The sequence below is a fragment of the Malania oleifera genome, chromosome 2 (genome assembly GCF_029873635.1).
Source record: "Malania oleifera isolate guangnan ecotype guangnan chromosome 2, ASM2987363v1, whole genome shotgun sequence".
NCBI classification, from domain to species: Eukaryota; Viridiplantae; Streptophyta; class Magnoliopsida; order Santalales; family Ximeniaceae; genus Malania; species Malania oleifera.
The window spans coordinates 91193185-91211638 of record NC_080418.1 but is presented as its reverse complement, the minus strand read 5'-3'; the positions used below and the strand labels follow the sequence as shown (position 1 = coordinate 91211638).

Sequence of the window (18454 nt, the reverse complement as noted above, 5' to 3'; positions counted from 1 at the left end):
AAAAGAAAAGGCAGTATTTTGCATTCCAAAAAGAAAAAAAAAAAAAAGAGGACGCAGCAGCTTAGTATTTTGATTTGTGTTTGAATATATCTTTGGTCAAGTTGGTTACTTTGTTCCATTGAATTTCTTTTATTTCGTTTGCGTCATTATTGTTTTCTTGACTTCTTTTTGTCTTTCCTTCGTTGTTTCGTGTCGTGGTTTAGTTGTTTTCATTGATTTAGTTGCGTTTGATTTGTTTGGGATTAGTTCATTAAAGAACTAAAAGAGAAATCTTGAGTGGTAAGAGGCATGAGTGTGTAAGTGTATCGGAGGGAAAAAGCCAAAAAAAAAAAATTGTGTCAAAAACACGAGCATTGAGTGTCATTGTTTGGAGAGTAAACACGTAAGGGAGTGAGTGAGGAATTTTTTTTTTCCTCTCTCTAATATCTTTTTTGCGGGTTTGAAATTATGAGTAGAAAGGTGGTTGGCGCTGAAACTTCCAGCAAAGGTAGCGAGAATGAGAACCCTCCACAAGACTCATTCTTCACCTTGCAAGCCATTCAACAGCAGTTTGAAAGACTCAATACGGTTTTGGGGGAGTTCAGAGATAGATTGGATAGACAAGACGCTGCAATTGATGGACTGAGAAGAGGGCAATCCAATGAAAGGCGACGATGGCCACATACTCCTCCGATTGCTGAATTTGAATATGATATAGGTAGCAATGAAGCAAGTGATGATGAACAAGGAGGTATGGGAAGATTTACTTATCGAGGTGCTAGGCAATAGCCACAACCTCGATGGGAGCCAAGGGGTTGAGATAACATCGATAGAAACATTGGAAGCATCAAAATGAAGATTCCTCCTTTTCAAAGGAAAAATAACCCAGATGTATACCTTGAATGGGAAACGAAGGTTGAGCTCATTTTTGAGTGTCATAACTACTTCGAAGAAAAGAAGGTGAAATTGGCAGCTGTGGAGTTCATTGACTACGCACTGGTATGGTGGGATTAAATTCTTCTTAGTAGGCGTAGAAACATGGAAAGACCTATTGAGACGTGGGTTGAAATGAAGGCGGTGATGAGGAAGCGATTTGTACCAAACCACTACTACCGAGACTTACACCAATGTCTTCAAAGCCTCACCCAAGGTACCAAAAGTGTGGAGGACTACTTCAAGGAGATGGAGATAGCTATGATTTGGGCAAATATTGAGGAAGATAGAGAAGCTACGATGGCACAATTCATATATGGGTTGAACCGGGAAATTGCTAACATAGTGGAGCTGCAGCACTATGTGGAGTTAGAGGACATGGTGCATATGACAATGAAAGTAGAGAGACAACTCAAACACAAGGGTGGAAACAAGCATGCTACAACAAATTCGGCTTCCCATTCCACATGGAAACCGAATTGGGGGAAATCAAAAGAAGAAATGGTTGTTTCCAAATCCAAGGAAGAGAAGGAGAAAGGCAAAGACAAAGTGGGCAACCATGAAAAAGGTATAACTTCTTCTCAATCTAGTAGGTACAGAAATACCAAGTGTTTTAGGTGTTTGGGGATTGGCCATATTGCATTACAATGCCCAAACAAAAGAGCAATGATTATGAGAGATGATGGTACTATTGATACTGATGATGAAGAGAGCGATCATGAGTCCGTGCCTTCACTAGAAGATTCTAGTGATGTTGAGTATGTTGTCCATGGTGAGGCATTAGTAACTAGGAGAGCTTTAAACATGCATGTGGTGAAAGATGAAAATAAGGAGCAGTGTGAGAATATATTTCATACTCGATGTTACATCAATGATAAGGTGTGTAGCATGATCATCGATGGAGGGAGCTGCTCTAACGTAGCTAGTACCACATTAGTAAAGAAGTTGGGGTTGCAATGCATAAAACATCCTAGGCCTTACAAACTTCAATGGTTGAATGAGTGTGGGGAGGTTAGGGTGAATAAGCAAGTGTTGATTGTATTTTCAATTGGAAAATATTCTGATGAGATTCTATGTGATGTGGTCCCTATGCATGCTAGTCACATCTTATTGGGCAGGTCATGGCAATATGATCGACGTGTCACTCATGATGGGTTCAAGAATAGGTATTCCTTTCTAAAAGATGGGAAGAGTGTGACCCTTGTACCATTGACTCCTAAGCAAGTGTATGAAGATCAAGTGAGATTGAAAAGAGCAAATGATGAGGAAAACAAAAAAGAGGCTGAGAATAAAACAAAAGGAGAGGCAGAGAGCATTGAAATTAGGAAAAAAAAAAAAAAGTGGTAAAAATGAGAGAAAAACAACGAGAGAGGAAAAAGTGAGTTTGTATGCAAAAGAAAACGAGTGTATGAAAGCTTTTTATGCACAAAGACCTCTAGTTGTACTCATATACAAGGAGGCATATTTGAGCACTAACGAACTCACCTCTTCCTTGCCTAGTGCTATTGTTTCTTTGCTGCAGGAATACAAAGATGTCTTTCCTGTGGACGTGCCCAATGGTTTGCCACCAATTAGAGGAATTGAGCATCAGATTGACATCATCCCTAGGGCTACGATTCCCAACCGTCCAGCCTATAGTAGCAGCCCCGAAGAAACTAAGGAATTTCAAAGACAAGTTGAGGAGCTACTTGCCAAGGGGCATGTGAGGGAGAGCATGAGTCTGTGTGCGGTACCCGTGTATTGACTGTAGAGCCATCAATAAAATCACTGTAAAGTATCACCATCCTATCCCTAGATTAGATGACATGTTAGATGAACTGCATGGCTCTTACATCTTTTCTAAAATGGATTTAAAAAGTGGCTACCATCAAATAAGAATGAAACCGGGTGATGAATGGAAAACTACATTTAAGACAAAGTACGGTTTGTATGAATGGATGGTTATGCCCTTTGGTCTGACTAATGCACCTAATACTTTCATGCGCTTGATGAATCATGTGTTGCGTGCATTTATAGGCAGATTTGTTATTGTCTACTTTAACGACATCCTAGTGTATAGCAAGAATCTTGATGATCACATGGATCATTTGAAAGGTGTACTAGATGTTCTTAAAAAATAAAAATTGTTTGCTAACCTAAAGAAATGTGATTTTTTTTATGGAAAAGGTTATTTTCTTGGGTTATATGGTGAGTGCTAAAGGTGTAGAAGTGGATGAGGAAAAAGTGAAAGCAATAAAAGATTGGCCAACTCCTAAATCTGTGACTGATGTACGTAGTTTTCATGGGTTGGCTAGCTTTTATAAGCGGTTTGTGAGAGATTTTAGCACCATTGCTACACCTTTAACTGAAGTAATAAAAAAGAACGTGGGGTTTAAATGGGGTACTGCACAAGAACATTCCTTTAAAATGCTTAAAGATAGTTTATGTTCTGCTCCATTGTTGCTTTTACCTGATTTCACTAAAACTTTTGAGATTGAATGTGATGCCTCCGGGCTTGGTATTGGAGCTATTTTGATGCAGGATAAGCGTCCCATTGCATATTTTAGTGAAAAGCTCAATGGGGCAGCATTGAACTACTCCACGTATGATAAAGAGTTGTATGCCTTGGTGAGGGCATTGGAGACGTGGCAACACTACTTGTGGCCTAAAGAATTTGTGATCCACTCTGATCATGAATCATTAAAGCATTTGAAGGGGCAAGGTAAGCTAAATCGCCGCCACGCCAAATGGGTAGAGTTCATCGAAACCTTCCCATATGTCATTCAGTACAAGCAGGGGAAAGAAAATGTCGTGGCTGATGCGCTTTCTCGCAGGTATGCCCTAATTACTACACTTAGCACTAAGCTATTGGGTTTTGAGTACATAAAGGATTTATATGCTAAAGATTCTGATTTTTCTAATGTGTATGAGGCATGTGATAAAGTTGTGTTTCATAAATTCTATAGGAATGATGGACATTTGTTTAGGGAGAATAGACTGTGTGTTTAACTGCTCCCTAAGAGAATTGTTTGTGCGAGAGTCACATAGCGAGGGTTTGATGGGACATTTTGGGGTACAAAAGACTTTAGATATTTTGCATGAACACTTCTTTTGGCCACATATGCGTAGAGATGTAGAGAGAGTGTGTTCTAGATGCATTTCATGTAAACAAGCTAAGTCTAAGGTCTTATCTCATGGCCTTTATACTCCTTTGCCTGTACCTAGTAAACCTTGGGTAGACATTTCAATGGATTTCATATTAGGTTTGCCTAGGTCCAAAGGGGGTAGGGACTCTATATTTGTGGTGATTGATAGATTTTCTAAAATGGCACATTTTATTCCTTGCCATAAAACTGATGATACCACAAATATAGCCAATTTATTTTTTAGGGACATTGTGCAATTGCATGGCATTCCTAGGACAATTGTGAGTGATAGGTGTTAAATTCCTTAGCTACTTTTGGAAGGTTTTATGGGGAAAATTAGGAACTAAGTTATTGTTTTCTACTACTTGTCATCCTCAAACCGACGGTCAAACCAAAGTAGTTAATCAGACTTTAGCAACCTTATTGCGTGCGGTCATTCAAGGGAATTTAAAATCATGGGAAAAATGCATACCACTTGTTGAGTTTGCTTATAATAGAACTGTGCATGCTTCTACTAATTTTTCTCCATTTGAAATTGTTTATGGTTTTAATCCTTTGACTCCATTGGATTTAATGCCGCTACCTGTGAATAAGATAGCTAGCTTAGACGGACGACACAAGGCTGACTTGGTGAAGAGGATCCACGAACAAGCACGGTAGCACATTGAAAAGAAGAACCGACAATATTCATCTCAAGCTAATAAAGGGCGCAAGTTCGTTACTTTTGAACCGGGAGATTGGGTATGGGTGCATATGAGAAAAGAGAGGTTTCCTACTAAAAGGAAAACAAAACTACACCCAAGGGGTGACGGACCTTTTCAAGTGGTAAAAAAGATCAACGATAATGCATACAAGTTGGATCTACTAGGTGCGTATAAGGTCAATGCAACTTTCAATGTTTCGGATTTATCCTTTTGATGTAGGTGATGATTCGAGGATGAATCTTTTTGAAGAGAGGGGGAATGATATGAACCCACAAGCTCCGATTGCACACGATGATCTGCACATGCCAAGCAGACCCATCACAAGAGCTAGAGCCAAGAAGGTCAAGGAAGCTATGCAAGGACTAATCGAGAAGTTGTTTGAGCAAGAGTCAATGAGGGCCATGGACACTAAAGAAAAAGAGTTTCTTGAAGAGCCTAAGATGTTAAATTGTTTAAAGGCGTGTGAAGCTGGAACCTTAAGTCAATAAGGGTTGTTTGGGGAATTTTTATGGATTAAATAGTGGGCCAATTGTGTCGATTAAGCATGACATGTGACTCGCACATGTTTCATTAAATGACATGACACATGGCATGTGACTTGCACATGTTTCATTAAATGACACATGGCATGTGACTTGCTCATGTTTTATTAAATGACATGGCATGCTTAAGGTTATGTGGGATTATTTTATTGATCAGATTGATGTCATAACTTATTTTTATTGGCCGAACTGATGTCATGGGTTTCTTTTACTTTCAATAGGTTGTCAACTCTCTATTGTATTAAAGGATGATTATTTTTGCTGAATACAATTACAAGTGAGGTTTATTTCTTTTCAAGTTCTTCATTGAACTTTTACCAAACTTATCAAAGGTGCTACCTTTGTGGTGTTCATCCCATTAATTTGATATTCTTGGTTTGTACTTCACGTCAAGCAATAGGTCAAGGATCCACTGTCATGTTGAATCTTATTTTGGGTTTGGGGTTTTGATAAATTTGATTTGGAGACTCCAGACGTTCATTCTTGGGGTTCCGTATCATTTAACTTACAATTTTGAGATGTGTATATAACTATACAAGAGAGAGAGACTAAAAACTATACACTATGTTCAATAATAGACACGAATTTTCAGTAACTATGAGCATAAATATGTATTAAAGCTATATATCTTTGCATAATTTTCGAAAAATTTATCAGCTTAATAATTTATATCTGTTTTAATTATCAATAAATGGGCATTTTCGGAACAATCAATAATTTATATAATACACGCGAGATTGACTCGTGAGACATGGTTAGGTGAACATGAAAGCAAAAAACAAACAACAGATCACGTTAGTTTTAGCTACTTTTCTTTCTCTCCCGCGCGCCAACAATTCAATAAACTTACCGGTCGGTACAATTCCATCGCTCTATCAATGGAATGGTAGTTACATTCCAATTTCCTTAATCCCCGCCCTGTCCCCTCCTCTTCCCAATTCCCCCATATGTCTATATACATATATATAAACATACGAACACATCGTCTGTGATTACAAATAAAATCCTATATTGCTCTGCTCTGATTCATTCTTTCCTCATCGAAGTTCAATATCAATCGGCTGCTTCAGACCAGCAGGCAGGTGAGGGGGGGTGGTCACGCGAGGCGCACATGGGGTCGGCGGAGTACGAGCCGCTGCTGCTGGGGCTGAACTCCCGCACGCGGATACAGGACTTGTCCTTCAACGAGGTGGAGGAGTTTCTGGCGCAGAAGCCGGTGGCGGTGCGCTGGTGGCCGCGGCTGGTTGGCTGGGAGTCGAGGCTGCTCTGGCTCTTGTCCGGCGCCTCCATCGTGGTTTCCATCTTCAATTACATGCTCAGTTTTGTGACGCTCATGTTCACGGGGCATTTAGGGGCGCTCGAGCTCGCCGGGGCCTCCATTGCCAGCGTTGGAATTCAAGGCCTGGCTTATGGCATTATGGTATCTGCCACCACCTCTTCTCTATTTCATTTTCAATTCCCCCAATTTTTTTTTTTTTTTTTGCTTGTTGATTGTCTTATTGGACGCAAAAGCATGTAGCGCATGTTTTTTTTTTTTCATCTGACATCACTCGCCTATAATTGAGATGAAAATTTTTAACTATTGCTATGTTGGCAATCGAGCTCATTTGAATTTTGTATCAATTTTATTTGCTATTTCTTTACACGTGCAGATTGATTGACTTATGCCGTGTATAAAACTTTAGATCAACGTTGTTTTGTTGCAATCTAGTATATAGGAAGGTGGAAATTGGCGGAGTATAGGATTACCAAATCAGAAATGGTTCATTCTCTGCATAAGAAGTGTAATGGTAGAAATGTAATGATCAAAATGAACATAGTTAAGGCATATGATAGGATCAATTGGGATTTTTTAAATTTGGTTCTGAAAAGCTTTGGTTTCAGACGAAGTAGTCCAACTGCATAATCCATGTTGGTAAAAAAACCCGTCCTTAACATGTCATGTCAAAACAGAGTGTAAAGGTCTTTCGGGAACATTCTAATAGTTGAAATTTGAGACTTCCAAATTGTAAGTCTTTTAAGTTCTTAGTACTAACTTCGTGAAGGAATGTAAAGGGGCAGCGAGAGACTCTCATAGTGTAACTTAGACTCGATCCTAAAAAAGAGTGAAAAAAAAAAAGTTTCAAAAACTTCTAATATCCTATATACCTTCCGAGATTGAGCGAGAGGACTTACCTTAACCGCTTCTAAAATTTGTGTGAATTTGAAAAGTTTTTAGCAAATCATTACCGAATGAGAAATTTGAGGTGACTGCAGCAATTTGGATTGAAAAGATATAGGCAAGTTGGCCATCAGATTGGTGTTTCAAATTCCATGAGCTTCAAATTTCCATGAATTTGTTGTTTATAATGACTGGGTATTGTTTCTGTTCTATGTGAGTTTGAAAAAGGATAAACAATATAATAGAGAACCCACGCCATATGTGCCCGCACAAACACATGAATTGCAAATTTTAATACAAATTTATATAGAGTTCTTTCTAAACTCATACAATTTCAGATTCACCGTTCTAATTCATACTTCCATATGCAACAAAGGAGAATTGGATTGATCTTTTTGCCTATATACTGTATATATATATATATACCGACGAATTGCATTCAAAGTGTCATCCATTGAAAACAAGAAAGATATGTACAGTTGCTCTCCTAGGTGTCTAGTTAACAGTTCCGAGCTGTGATTATTTTTGTTTTTGTTTTCTAATTTCCCCATTAATAATCAAAAACACATGTAGTTGGGGATGGCTAGCGCTGTTCAAACAGTATGTGGGCAGGCTTATGGAGCGAAGAAGTATGGAGCAATGGGGGTAATATGCCAGAGAGCAATCATCCTGCACTTGGGAGCAGCCATTCTCCTTACAGTCATCTACTGGTACTCGGGCGCAATCCTGCGAGCCATTGGGCAGTCGGACAGCATCAGTGCCCAAGGCCAGATTTTTGCACGAGGTTTGATCCTACAACTCTATGCTTTTGCAATAAGCTGCCCCATGCAGAGGTTCCTGCAGGCCCAGAACATTGTGAACCCTCTGGCTTACATGTCCATTGGGGTGTTCTTGCTCCATGTGCTCCTCACCTATTTGGTTGTTTATGTGTTGGACTATGGTCTTCTTGGGGCGGCTCTTACCCTCAGCCTCTCTTGGTGGATTCTGGCCATCATAAATGGGACTTACATTCTCTTTAGTCCATCTTGTAAGGACACTTGGCTTGGTTTCTCTGTTAAAGCTTTCGAAGGGATATGGCCTTACTTCAAGCTCACTGTCGCTTCAGCTGTCATGTTGTGGTAACCGCTCTCTCTCTCTCTCTCTCTCTCAGAAAAGAAATGGACTAGTGAGAAAACATAGAACAGAAGCACCATTGAGGATTTACATTGCACCAATTTTATCATGTAGAATCCACTAACATAAAGTGGTTCCAGTTATATGAAAAATCCTAATGCGACAGAGCATAAGTAGTGCATTATATATGTTACGTGGTGTCTTGTTTCATGTGTTCTTTTCCCACGCATGTTTTTGGTCCAAGTCCTGTAGAAGTTCCATTACAACTTTTAATGGTGAAGTGTGATGATTTGGTAATGCAGCTTGGAGATATGGTACAACCAAGGACTTGTGCTTATATCTGGCCTCCTTCCAAATCCAACAATCTCTTTGGACTCCATTTCCATCTGGTAAGTTGGCACCACCCATATTATTTTTTCATATCCACTTCATATAATACCTATTTATATTTGGTAATCAAATTTTACAAACTAGTTCTGGTTTGGTCAATTGTAAATTACTGCAGCATGAACTACTTGAATTGGGACATGCAGTTTATGTTAGGCCTGAGCGCTGCAGCAAGGTATGTGAAGAATTGTTCATAGAATGTTATTTAGTATTCTGGTTAATCTGATTGATAACTTGGGATGGAATAAAGTGCAGTGTTCGAGTGAGTAATGAACTGGGGGCAGGTCGTCCTATGGTTGCAAAATTCTCAGTGGTTGTGGTGAACGGAACAAGCATCCTCATCAGTATCCTGTTCAGTGCAATTATTCTAATATTTCGAGTTGAATTAAGCAAACTGTTTACCAGTGATACTGAGGTCATTGAGGCGGTTTCCAATTTGACCTCATTGCTAGCGATCTCTGTTTTCTTAAATGGGATTCAACCCATACTCTCAGGTAACAACAGCGTATGTCTACATCTCAATTGAGCTTCATGTGCTCAACCCATTTCAGTTTATTTGCTGAACTTTTTTTTTTCATTCATGCCTGGAATTTCAAAACAGGGGTGGCCATTGGGTGTGGTTGGCAAGCTGTTGTGGCTTATGTTAACCTAGCCACTTACTATATAATAGGTCTCCCCATTGGATGTGTTCTTGGCTTCAAAACAAGTTTAGGAGCTGCAGTAAGTTCAAAATCTCTCTTGCTTTCTCCCAATTACAGAATTACTACCGCAGTGGTACTATGCTGATTCGGTTAACTTTTCAGGGGATTTGGTGGGGGATGATAATTGGAGTTCTTTTACAAACAGTAACCCTTATAATAATCACGGCCAGAACAAATTGGAAGGCAGAGGTCATCTCATCTCCATTCCATTATCTGAACTGTTTTTCAATACGGCGAATTGCATTTGGGTGTACTGATCCTCAATGGTTGCTTTTGCAGGTTCAAAAAGCCGTTGACCGCTTGAAGAAATCTGCAAATGAAGAAGTCCTGACCTTGGTGGACAGCATATGAGCATTTGCTGAGGATACTGTTTCCTTTCTTAATTTCAACTTATCTACATGAGCAAGCTTCCTACCAGCTGGTTTTTTCCGTGCATTTTTTTTTTTTTTTTCCAATTTTCCTCTTCCTTTTTTTTTTTTTTTTTTTAGGTTGAGCGAATACAGATCAATGTTTGCCTACCAGCTTTTGTGAAATTATGTTTCTCCAAAAATCCACTCAATTTCTGCATTTCCAAAATGTAGAAACTATTGGCTCATGTATTGGCAAGGAGGTTCTGCTCTAATAATTTTGAGGAAGTGAAAGGGAACGAATCTTTGTGGAACATAATTTTTATTTCTCCCTGTCAAAATCATTTCTATATCTTACCTCAATAATCTGTTTCTCCTCTATTTACAATATATGTCAACTACATATGATGGTCATAATACCTTTACTAACTCACACTAATATAACTCTTAACACATACTAATAATGTTAAATGACTAAAATAACCATTAACACGGCCCCTTAAGTTGGAGCATATATATCATATGCTCCTAACTTGATACAAACGAGTTTTTAACACAAGCACCTCCCAAGGCTTTAGTGAATAAATCAGTAAGTTGCAAATCAGACTCATATGAGTGGTTGTAATGAGCTTCTGCACAAGTTTCTCTTGAACAAAGAAGCAATCAACTGCCATGTGTTTTGTCTCTTCATCAAAGATCGGGCTGGAAGCGATATGAATAACAGTTTGATTATCACACATCAACTCCATAGGTATCCAACATGTTCTTTAACCAAACAAGCTCACATGTAGTGTGGGTTATATCTCTATATGCTCTAATTCATCACCTGAAGTAACCGTCACAATTTGTTTACTCTTCTATGAAACTAAATTACCAACAACAAAGATACATTACCTAACTATGGATATTCAGTTGAAAGGTGACTTGGCCCAGTCTACATATGTATATCCCTGAATATAAGTTTGATCTCGATCTTGATATAAGAGACCTCTCCTAGGTGCAACTTAGATATTTCAAGATGCGAATTACTGCATACCAGTGACTTGTTCTAAGAGAATCAAGAAATTGATTGACAACACTTATTATGAAAAATATGTCCAATTGAGTAACTATAAGATAACCAACTTTCCAACAAATCTCTGATACCATCCTAGATTAGGTAAAAAAATCACCCATACTTGGCACTAACTTACAATTAGAATCCATGGAAGTATCAACAGGTTTGGATTCCAATAGTCAATATCATCTAAAAGATCAAGAACATACTTTTTTTGTGACAAGACAATTTCCATAGGAGACCTCAATACTTATAGACCCAAGAAGTACTTCAATGATCCCAAGTCTTTGGTCTAAAATTTAGTCTATAGAAAAAAATTTAAATCCTAGATGTCTTGATCATCATCTCCAGTAATCACAATATCATCCACACACACAATAAGCAAAATCCTACCACATAGAATATGAAAATAAAATACAAAGTGATCTACTATGCACTGTCGAAGATCAAACTCAAATACTATAGTCTAATATATGAGGAAGGGAGACCAAAGGAGCCTTAGGGAAGATAACTAAATATGAGATTTTACCACCAGAGGATGGGATTTTATTGATGGGAGGACAAGCAGTGAGCATAGTAACACTCCAAAAAATATACTTTGAGGACATTCATTTGAGACAATATCGTAGAAGTGACTTCGAGAATATATCTGTTTTTTCGCTCTAAGTCTCTATTTTGTTCTAAGTTGTGGGCACAAGATGAAAAAAGGATTATAACAAAATTAGTCATATAGGTAGTGAATTGGGTATTGAAGTACTCCTTAGAATTATCACTACAAAATATCATAATACTCTAACTAACGTATCAAATTGGCTCTTTATTTGAAAATAGAAGGCACAAAAGATATTAAACAACTCAGAACGATCTTTTATTAGATACAACCCATTCATCTTAGAATAGTCATCATAAATATAACAAAGTATCAAAAACCCCAATTCGACATGACATGAGTAGGACTCCAAACATTGGAATGGACTAGCATGAAATGACTTACGGTCTATTTGTTAACTCAATAAGCAAAGGAAACACAATGATGACAAGGCTCACACTCAAAATTAGACACAAAACTTAAGGTAGGAACTAATTTTTTTAACTTTTCCATAGACAAAAGACAATGGGTTTAAAGTGTTGTAGTAGTGTTGCACGGGCAATGGAAGGAGAGAGCAACTCAAAGTAGTAAAGTCCACAAGTCTTACGTCCTATGCTAATTGGCTTCCTTGTCTTCAAATCCTAAATAACCACAAAATTAGGAAAGAAGACTACAAACAATTTAGTGACTTTGTAAGCTTACTAATTGACATGAGATCGAAAGTGGACTTAGTAATGTACAAAATAGGGGAGAGAGAGAGAGAGAGAGAGAGAGAGAGAGAGAGAGAGAAATATAGAAGGTTAAACAAAAACATTGCATATGGCCCTCACCATCTCCAAAGAACTCATAAAAGAGAATGGAATAAGATGGAGCACCATAAAAGAGAATGGAAGGCATTTGGGCCATGGGATGTCTTGGCGTGGGGGCACAAACACCATCCTCCCCCTCTCCCTTTCAAAAGTATCAACGCAACAAAGCAAAGTAAGTTGCCGGAAAGGTTGCCGGAAGTCACCTGAAAAAGGACGTCGAAAGTCGACGGAGTCACCGGGAAAGTTGCTGGAAAAGTTGCCGAAGTCGCCGAAAAAGCCTCGGAAGGCACCGGGAAAGTCGCTAGAATTCACCGGAAAAATGGCTTCGAAAGTCGCCAAAAAAGTCGATGGAGTTACTGGAAAAGTAACCGGAAAATGATCACCGGAAAGTGACAATATGAAATGACGCACTAGGAAAATAGTTGACTGAATTTTCTAACGTACAAGATCCACTAAAATCGGCAAGTACAAAGCATACGACTCAACCTACAACCAATAAAGCTTTCTGATGCACGAGCTCCACATACGTGGCGAGTGCAGAGCATACGGCTCAATTGAAAGCCCGGACCTTAAACAAGGAACTCAACCTTGCTCTAATTCCAAGAACAAAGCAAAAGAGAGAGAGCTATACAAGAGGAAGTGCATATCACTTTGTGTGTTTAACTTACAATTTTGAGATGTGTATATAATTATACAAGAGAGTGAGACTAAAAACTATACACTATGTACAATAATAGACACAAATTTTCAATAACTATGAGCATAAATATGTATTAAAGCTATATATCATTGCATAATTTTTTACAAATTTATCAACTTAATAATTTATATCTATTTTAATTATCAATAAATGGGCATTTTTGGAACAATCAATAATTTATATAATACACGCGAGATTAACTCATGAGACATGGTTAGGTGAACATCAAAGCAAAAATCAAACAACAAATAAAGTTAGTATAGCTAATTTTCCTTCTCCCGCGCGCCAACAATTCAATAAACTTACCGGTCGGAGCAATTCCAATTTCCTTAATCCCCGCCCCGTCCCCTCCTCTTCCCAATTCCCCCATATGTCTATATGCATATATATAAACACACGAACACATCATCTGTGATTACAAATAAAATCCTATATTGCTCTGCTCTGATTCATTCTTTCATTATCGAAGTAGAACATCAATCGGCTGCTTCAGACTAGCAGGCAGGTGAGCGGGGGTGGTCACGTGAGGTGCACATGGGGTCGGCGGAGTACGAGCCGCTGCTGCTGGGGCTGAACTCCCGCACGCGGATACAGGACTTGTCCTTCAACGAGGTGGAGGAGTTTCTGGCGCAGAAGCCGGTGGCGGTGCGCTGGTGGCCGCGGCTGGTTGGCTGGGAGTCGAGGCTGCTCTGGCTCTTGTCCGGCGCCTCCATCGTGGTTTCCATCTTTAATTACATGCTCAGTTTTGTGACGCTCATGTTCACGGGGCATTTAGGGGCGCTCGAGCTCGCCGGGGCCTCCATTGCCAGCGTTGGAATTCAAGGCCTGGCTTATGGCATTATGGTATCTGCCACCACCTCTTCTCTATTTCATTTTCAATTCCCCCTAATTTTTTATTTTTTTTTTGCTTGTTGATTGTCTATTGGACGCAAAAGCATGTACCGCATGTTTTTTTTTTTTTCATCTGACATCACTCGCCTATAATTGTGATGAAAATTTTTAACTATTGATATGTTGGCAATCGAGCTAATTTGAATTTTGTATCAATTACATTTGCTATTTCTTTACGCGTGCAGATTTATTGACTTATGCCGTGTATAAAACTTTAGATCAATGTTGTTATGTTGCAATCTAGTATATAGGAAGGTGGAAATTGGCGGAGTATAGGATTACCAAATCAAGTTAGACGAAGTTGTCCAACTGCATAATCCATGTTGGTAAAAAAACCAGTCCTTAACATGTCATGTCGAAACAGAGTGTAAAGGTCTTTCGGGAACATTCTAATAGTTGAAATTTGAGACTTCCAAATTGTAAGTCTTTTAAGCTCTTAGTACTAACTTCGTGAAGGAATGTAAAGGGGCAGCGAGAGACTCTCATAGTGTAACTTAGACTCGATCCTAAAAAGAGTGAAAAAAAAAAAAAGTTCCAAAAACTTCTAATATCCTATATACCTTCCGAGATTGGGCGAGAGGACTTGCCTTAACTGCTTATAAAATTTGTGTGAATTTGAAAAGATTTTAGCAAATCATTAACGAATGAGAAATTTGACGTGACTGCAGCACTTTGGATTGAAAAGATATAGGTAAGTTGGCCATCAGATTGGTGTTTCAAATTCCATGAGCTTCAAATTTCCATGAATTTGTTGTTTATAATGACTGGGTATTGTTTCTGTACTATGTGAGTTTGAAAAAGGATAAACAATATAATAGAGAACCCACGCCATATGTGCCCGCACAAACACATGAATTGCAAATTTTAATACAAATTTATATAGAGTTCTTTCTAAACTCATACAATTTCAGATTCACAGTTCTAATTCATACTTCCATATGCAACAATGGAGAATTGGATTGATCTTTTTGCCTATGTACTGTATATTTATACATACCGACGAATTGCATTCAAAGTGTCATCCATTGAAAACAAGAAAGATATGTACAGTTGCTCTCCTAGGTATCTAGTTAACAGTTCCGAGCTGTGATTATTTTTGTTTTTGTTTTCTAATTTCCCCATTAATAATCAAAAACACATGTAGTTGGGGATGGCTAGCGCTGTTCAAACAGTATGTGGGCAGGCTTATGGAGCGAAGAAGTACGGAGCAATGGGGGTAATATGCCAGAGAGCAATCATCCTGCACTTGGGAGCAGCCATTCTCCTCACAGTCATCTACTGGTACTCGGGCACAATCCTGCGAGCCATTGGGCAGTCGGACAGCATCAGTGCCCAAGGCCAGATTTTTGCACGCGGTTTGATCCTACAACTCTATGCGTTTGCAATTAGCTGCCCCATGCAGAGGTTCCTGCAGGCCCAGAACATTGTGAACCCTCTGGCTTACATGTCCATTGGGGTGTTCTTGCTCCATGTGCCCCTCACCTATTTGGTTGTTTATGTGTTGGACTATGGCCTTCTTGGGGCTGCTCTTACCCTCAGCCTCTCTTGGTGGATTCTGGCCCTCATAAATGGGGCTTACATTCTCTCTAGTCCATCTTGTAAGGAGACTTGGCTTGGTTTCTCTGTTAAAGCTTTCGAAGGGATATGGCCTTACTTCAAGCTCACTGTCGCTTCAGCTGTCATGTTGTGGTAACCGCTCTCTCTCTCTCTCTCTCTCTCTCTCTCTCTCAGAAAAGAAATGGACTAGTGAGAAAACATAGAACAGAAGCACCATTGAGGATTTACATTGCACCAATTTTATCATGTAGAATCCACTAACATAAAGTGGGTTCCAGTTATATGAAAAATCCTAATGCGACAGAGCATAAGTAGTGCATTATATATGTTACGTGGTGTCTTGTTTCATGTGTTCTTTTCCCACGCATGTTTTTGGTCCAAGTCCTGTAGAAGTTCCATTACAACTTTTAATGGCGAAGTGTGATGATTCGGTAATGCAGCTTGGAGATATGGTACAACCAAGGACTTGTGCTTATATCTGGCCTCCTTCCAAATCCAACAATCTCTTTGGACTCCATTTCCATCTGGTAAGTTGGCACCACCCATATTATTTTTGGACTCCATTTCCATCTGGTAAGTTGGCACCACCCATATTATTTTTTCATATCCACTATATATAATACCTATTTATATTTGGTAATCAAATTTTACAAACTAGTTCTGGTTTGGTCAATTGTAAATTACTGCAGCATGAACTACTGGAATTGGGACATGATGTTTATGTTAGGCCTGAGCGCTGCAGCCAGGTATGTGAAGAACTTGTTCATAGAATGTTATTTAGTATTCTGGTTCTCATATATTTCTCAGCAAGGAGGGGGATAACACTTGTTAATCTGATTGATAACTTGGGATGGAATCAAGTGCAGTGTTCGAGTGAGTAATGAACTGGGGGCAGGTCGTCCTATGGTTGCAAAACTCTCAGTGGTTGTGGTGAACGGAACAAGCATCCTCATCAGTATCTTTTTCAGTGCAATTATTCTAATATTTCGGCTTGAATTAAGCAAACTGTTTACCAGTGATACTGAGGTCATTGAGGCGGTTTCCAAGTTGACCTCATTGCTAGCGATCTCTGTTTTATTAAATGGGATTCAACCCATACTCTCAGGTAACAACAGCGTATGTCTACATCTCAATTGAGCTTCATGTGCTCAACCCATTTCAGTTTATTTGCTGAACATTTTTTTTTCATTCATGCCTGGAATTTCAAAACAGGGGTGGCCATTGGGTGTGGTTGGCAAGCTGTTGTGGCTTATGTTAACCTAGCCACTTACTATATAATAGGTCTCCCCATTGGATGTGTTCTTGGCTTCAAAACAAGTTTAGGAGTTGCAGTAAGTTCAAAATCTCTCTCGCTTTCTCTCAATTACAGAAGTACTACCGCAGTGGCACTATGCTGATTGGGTTAACTTTTCAGGGGATTTGGTGGGGGATGATAATTGGAGTTCTTTTACAGACAGTAACCCTTATAATAATCACGGCCAGAACAAATTGGAAGGCAGAGGTCATCTCATCTCCATTCCATTATCTGAACTGTTTTTCAATACGGCGAATTGCATTTTGGTGTACTGATCCTCAATGAATGCTTTTGCAGGTTCAAAAAGCCGTTGACCGCTTGAAGAAATCTGCAAATGAAGAAGTCCTGACCTTGGTGGACAGCATATGAGCATTTGCTGAGGATACTGTTTTCTTTCTTAATTTCAACTTATCTACATGAGCTAGCTTCCTACCAGCTGGTTTTTTCTGTGCTTTTTTTTTTTTTTTTCCCAATTTTCCACTTCTTCTTTTTTTCTTTTTTTTTTCTTTTTTTAGGTTGAGTGAGTACGGATCAATGTTTGCCTACCAGCTTTTGTGAAATTATGTTTCTCGAAAAATCCACTCAATTTCTGCATTTCCAAAAAGTAGAAATTATTGGCTCATGTATTGGCAAAGAGGTTCTGCTCCAATAATTTTGTGGAAGATAATTTTTGTTTTTCCATGTCAAAATCATTTCTATATCTTACCTCAATAATCAGTTTCTCCCTTTATTTACAATATATGTCAACTACATATGATGGTCATAATACCTTTACTAACTCACACTAACATAACTCTTAACACATAACACATACTAATAATGTTAAATGACTAAAATAGCCATTAACACGGCCCCTTAAGTTGGAGCATATATATCATATGCTCCTAACTTGATACAAAAGAGTTTTTAACACAAGCACCTCCCAAGGCTTTAGTGAATAAATCAGTAAGTTGCAAATCAGACTCATATGAGTGGTTGTAATGAGCTTCTGCACAAGTTTCTCTTGAATAAAGTGGCTATCAACTGCCATGTGTTATTTCTACTCATCAAAGATCGGGCTGGAAGCAATATGAATAATAGTTTGATTATCACACATTAACTCCATAGGTATCCAACATGTTCTTTAATCAAACAAGCTCACATGTAGTGTGGGATATATCTCTATACTCTAATTCAACACCTGAAGTAGCTGCCATAATTTGTTTACTCTTCTATGAAACTAAATTACCACCAACAAAGATACAATACCTGACTATGGATATTCTGTTGAAAGGTGACTTGGCCCTATCTACATATGTATATCCCTGAATATAAGTTTGATCTCGATCATGGTATAAGAGACCTCTCCTAGGTGCAACTTGAGATATTTCAAGATGTGAATTACTGCATACCAGTGACTTGTTCTGAGAGAATCAAGAAATTGACTGACAACACTTATTATGAAAAATATGTCCAGTTTAGTAACTATAAGATAACCAACTTTCCAACAAATCTCTGATACCATCCTAGATTAGGTAAAAAAATCACCCATACTTGGCACTAACTTACAATTAGAATCCATGGAA

At 38.7% G+C, this 18454-nt stretch overlaps 2 protein-coding genes across 3 annotated transcripts; both read left to right on the top strand.

Annotated features, from left to right (window-relative positions):
• Nucleotides 1–6255: 6255 nt before the first annotated feature.
• LOC131148661 (protein DETOXIFICATION 41-like) lies at nt 6256–10311 on the top strand. Its single transcript, XM_058098526.1, has 8 exons — nt 6256–6703; nt 8018–8562; nt 8860–8946; nt 9063–9119; nt 9200–9438; nt 9546–9664; nt 9748–9834; nt 9925–10311. The coding sequence occupies exons 1-8, from the start codon at nt 6395–6397 to the stop codon at nt 9994–9996; spliced, it is 1515 nt and encodes a 504-aa protein (XP_057954509.1). The 5' UTR covers nt 6256–6394; the 3' UTR covers nt 9997–10311.
• A 3158-nt stretch (nt 10312–13469) lies between these two features.
• On the top strand, nt 13470–17578 carry LOC131148660 (protein DETOXIFICATION 41-like). 2 transcript variants are annotated; one of them, XM_058098525.1, is made up of 8 exons: nt 13470–13990; nt 15183–15727; nt 16036–16122; nt 16285–16341; nt 16462–16700; nt 16808–16926; nt 17010–17096; nt 17187–17578. In XM_058098525.1, exons 1-8 carry the CDS (start codon nt 13682–13684, stop codon nt 17256–17258), a joined length of 1515 nt encoding a protein of 504 aa, XP_057954508.1. In that variant the 5' UTR covers nt 13470–13681; the 3' UTR covers nt 17259–17578. The 2 variants fall into 2 exon arrangements, with proteins under 2 accessions (XP_057954508.1, XP_057954507.1); XM_058098524.1 differs by having other exon boundaries at nt 13521–13990; nt 17010–17578.
• Nucleotides 17579–18454: the final 876 nt, after the last annotated feature.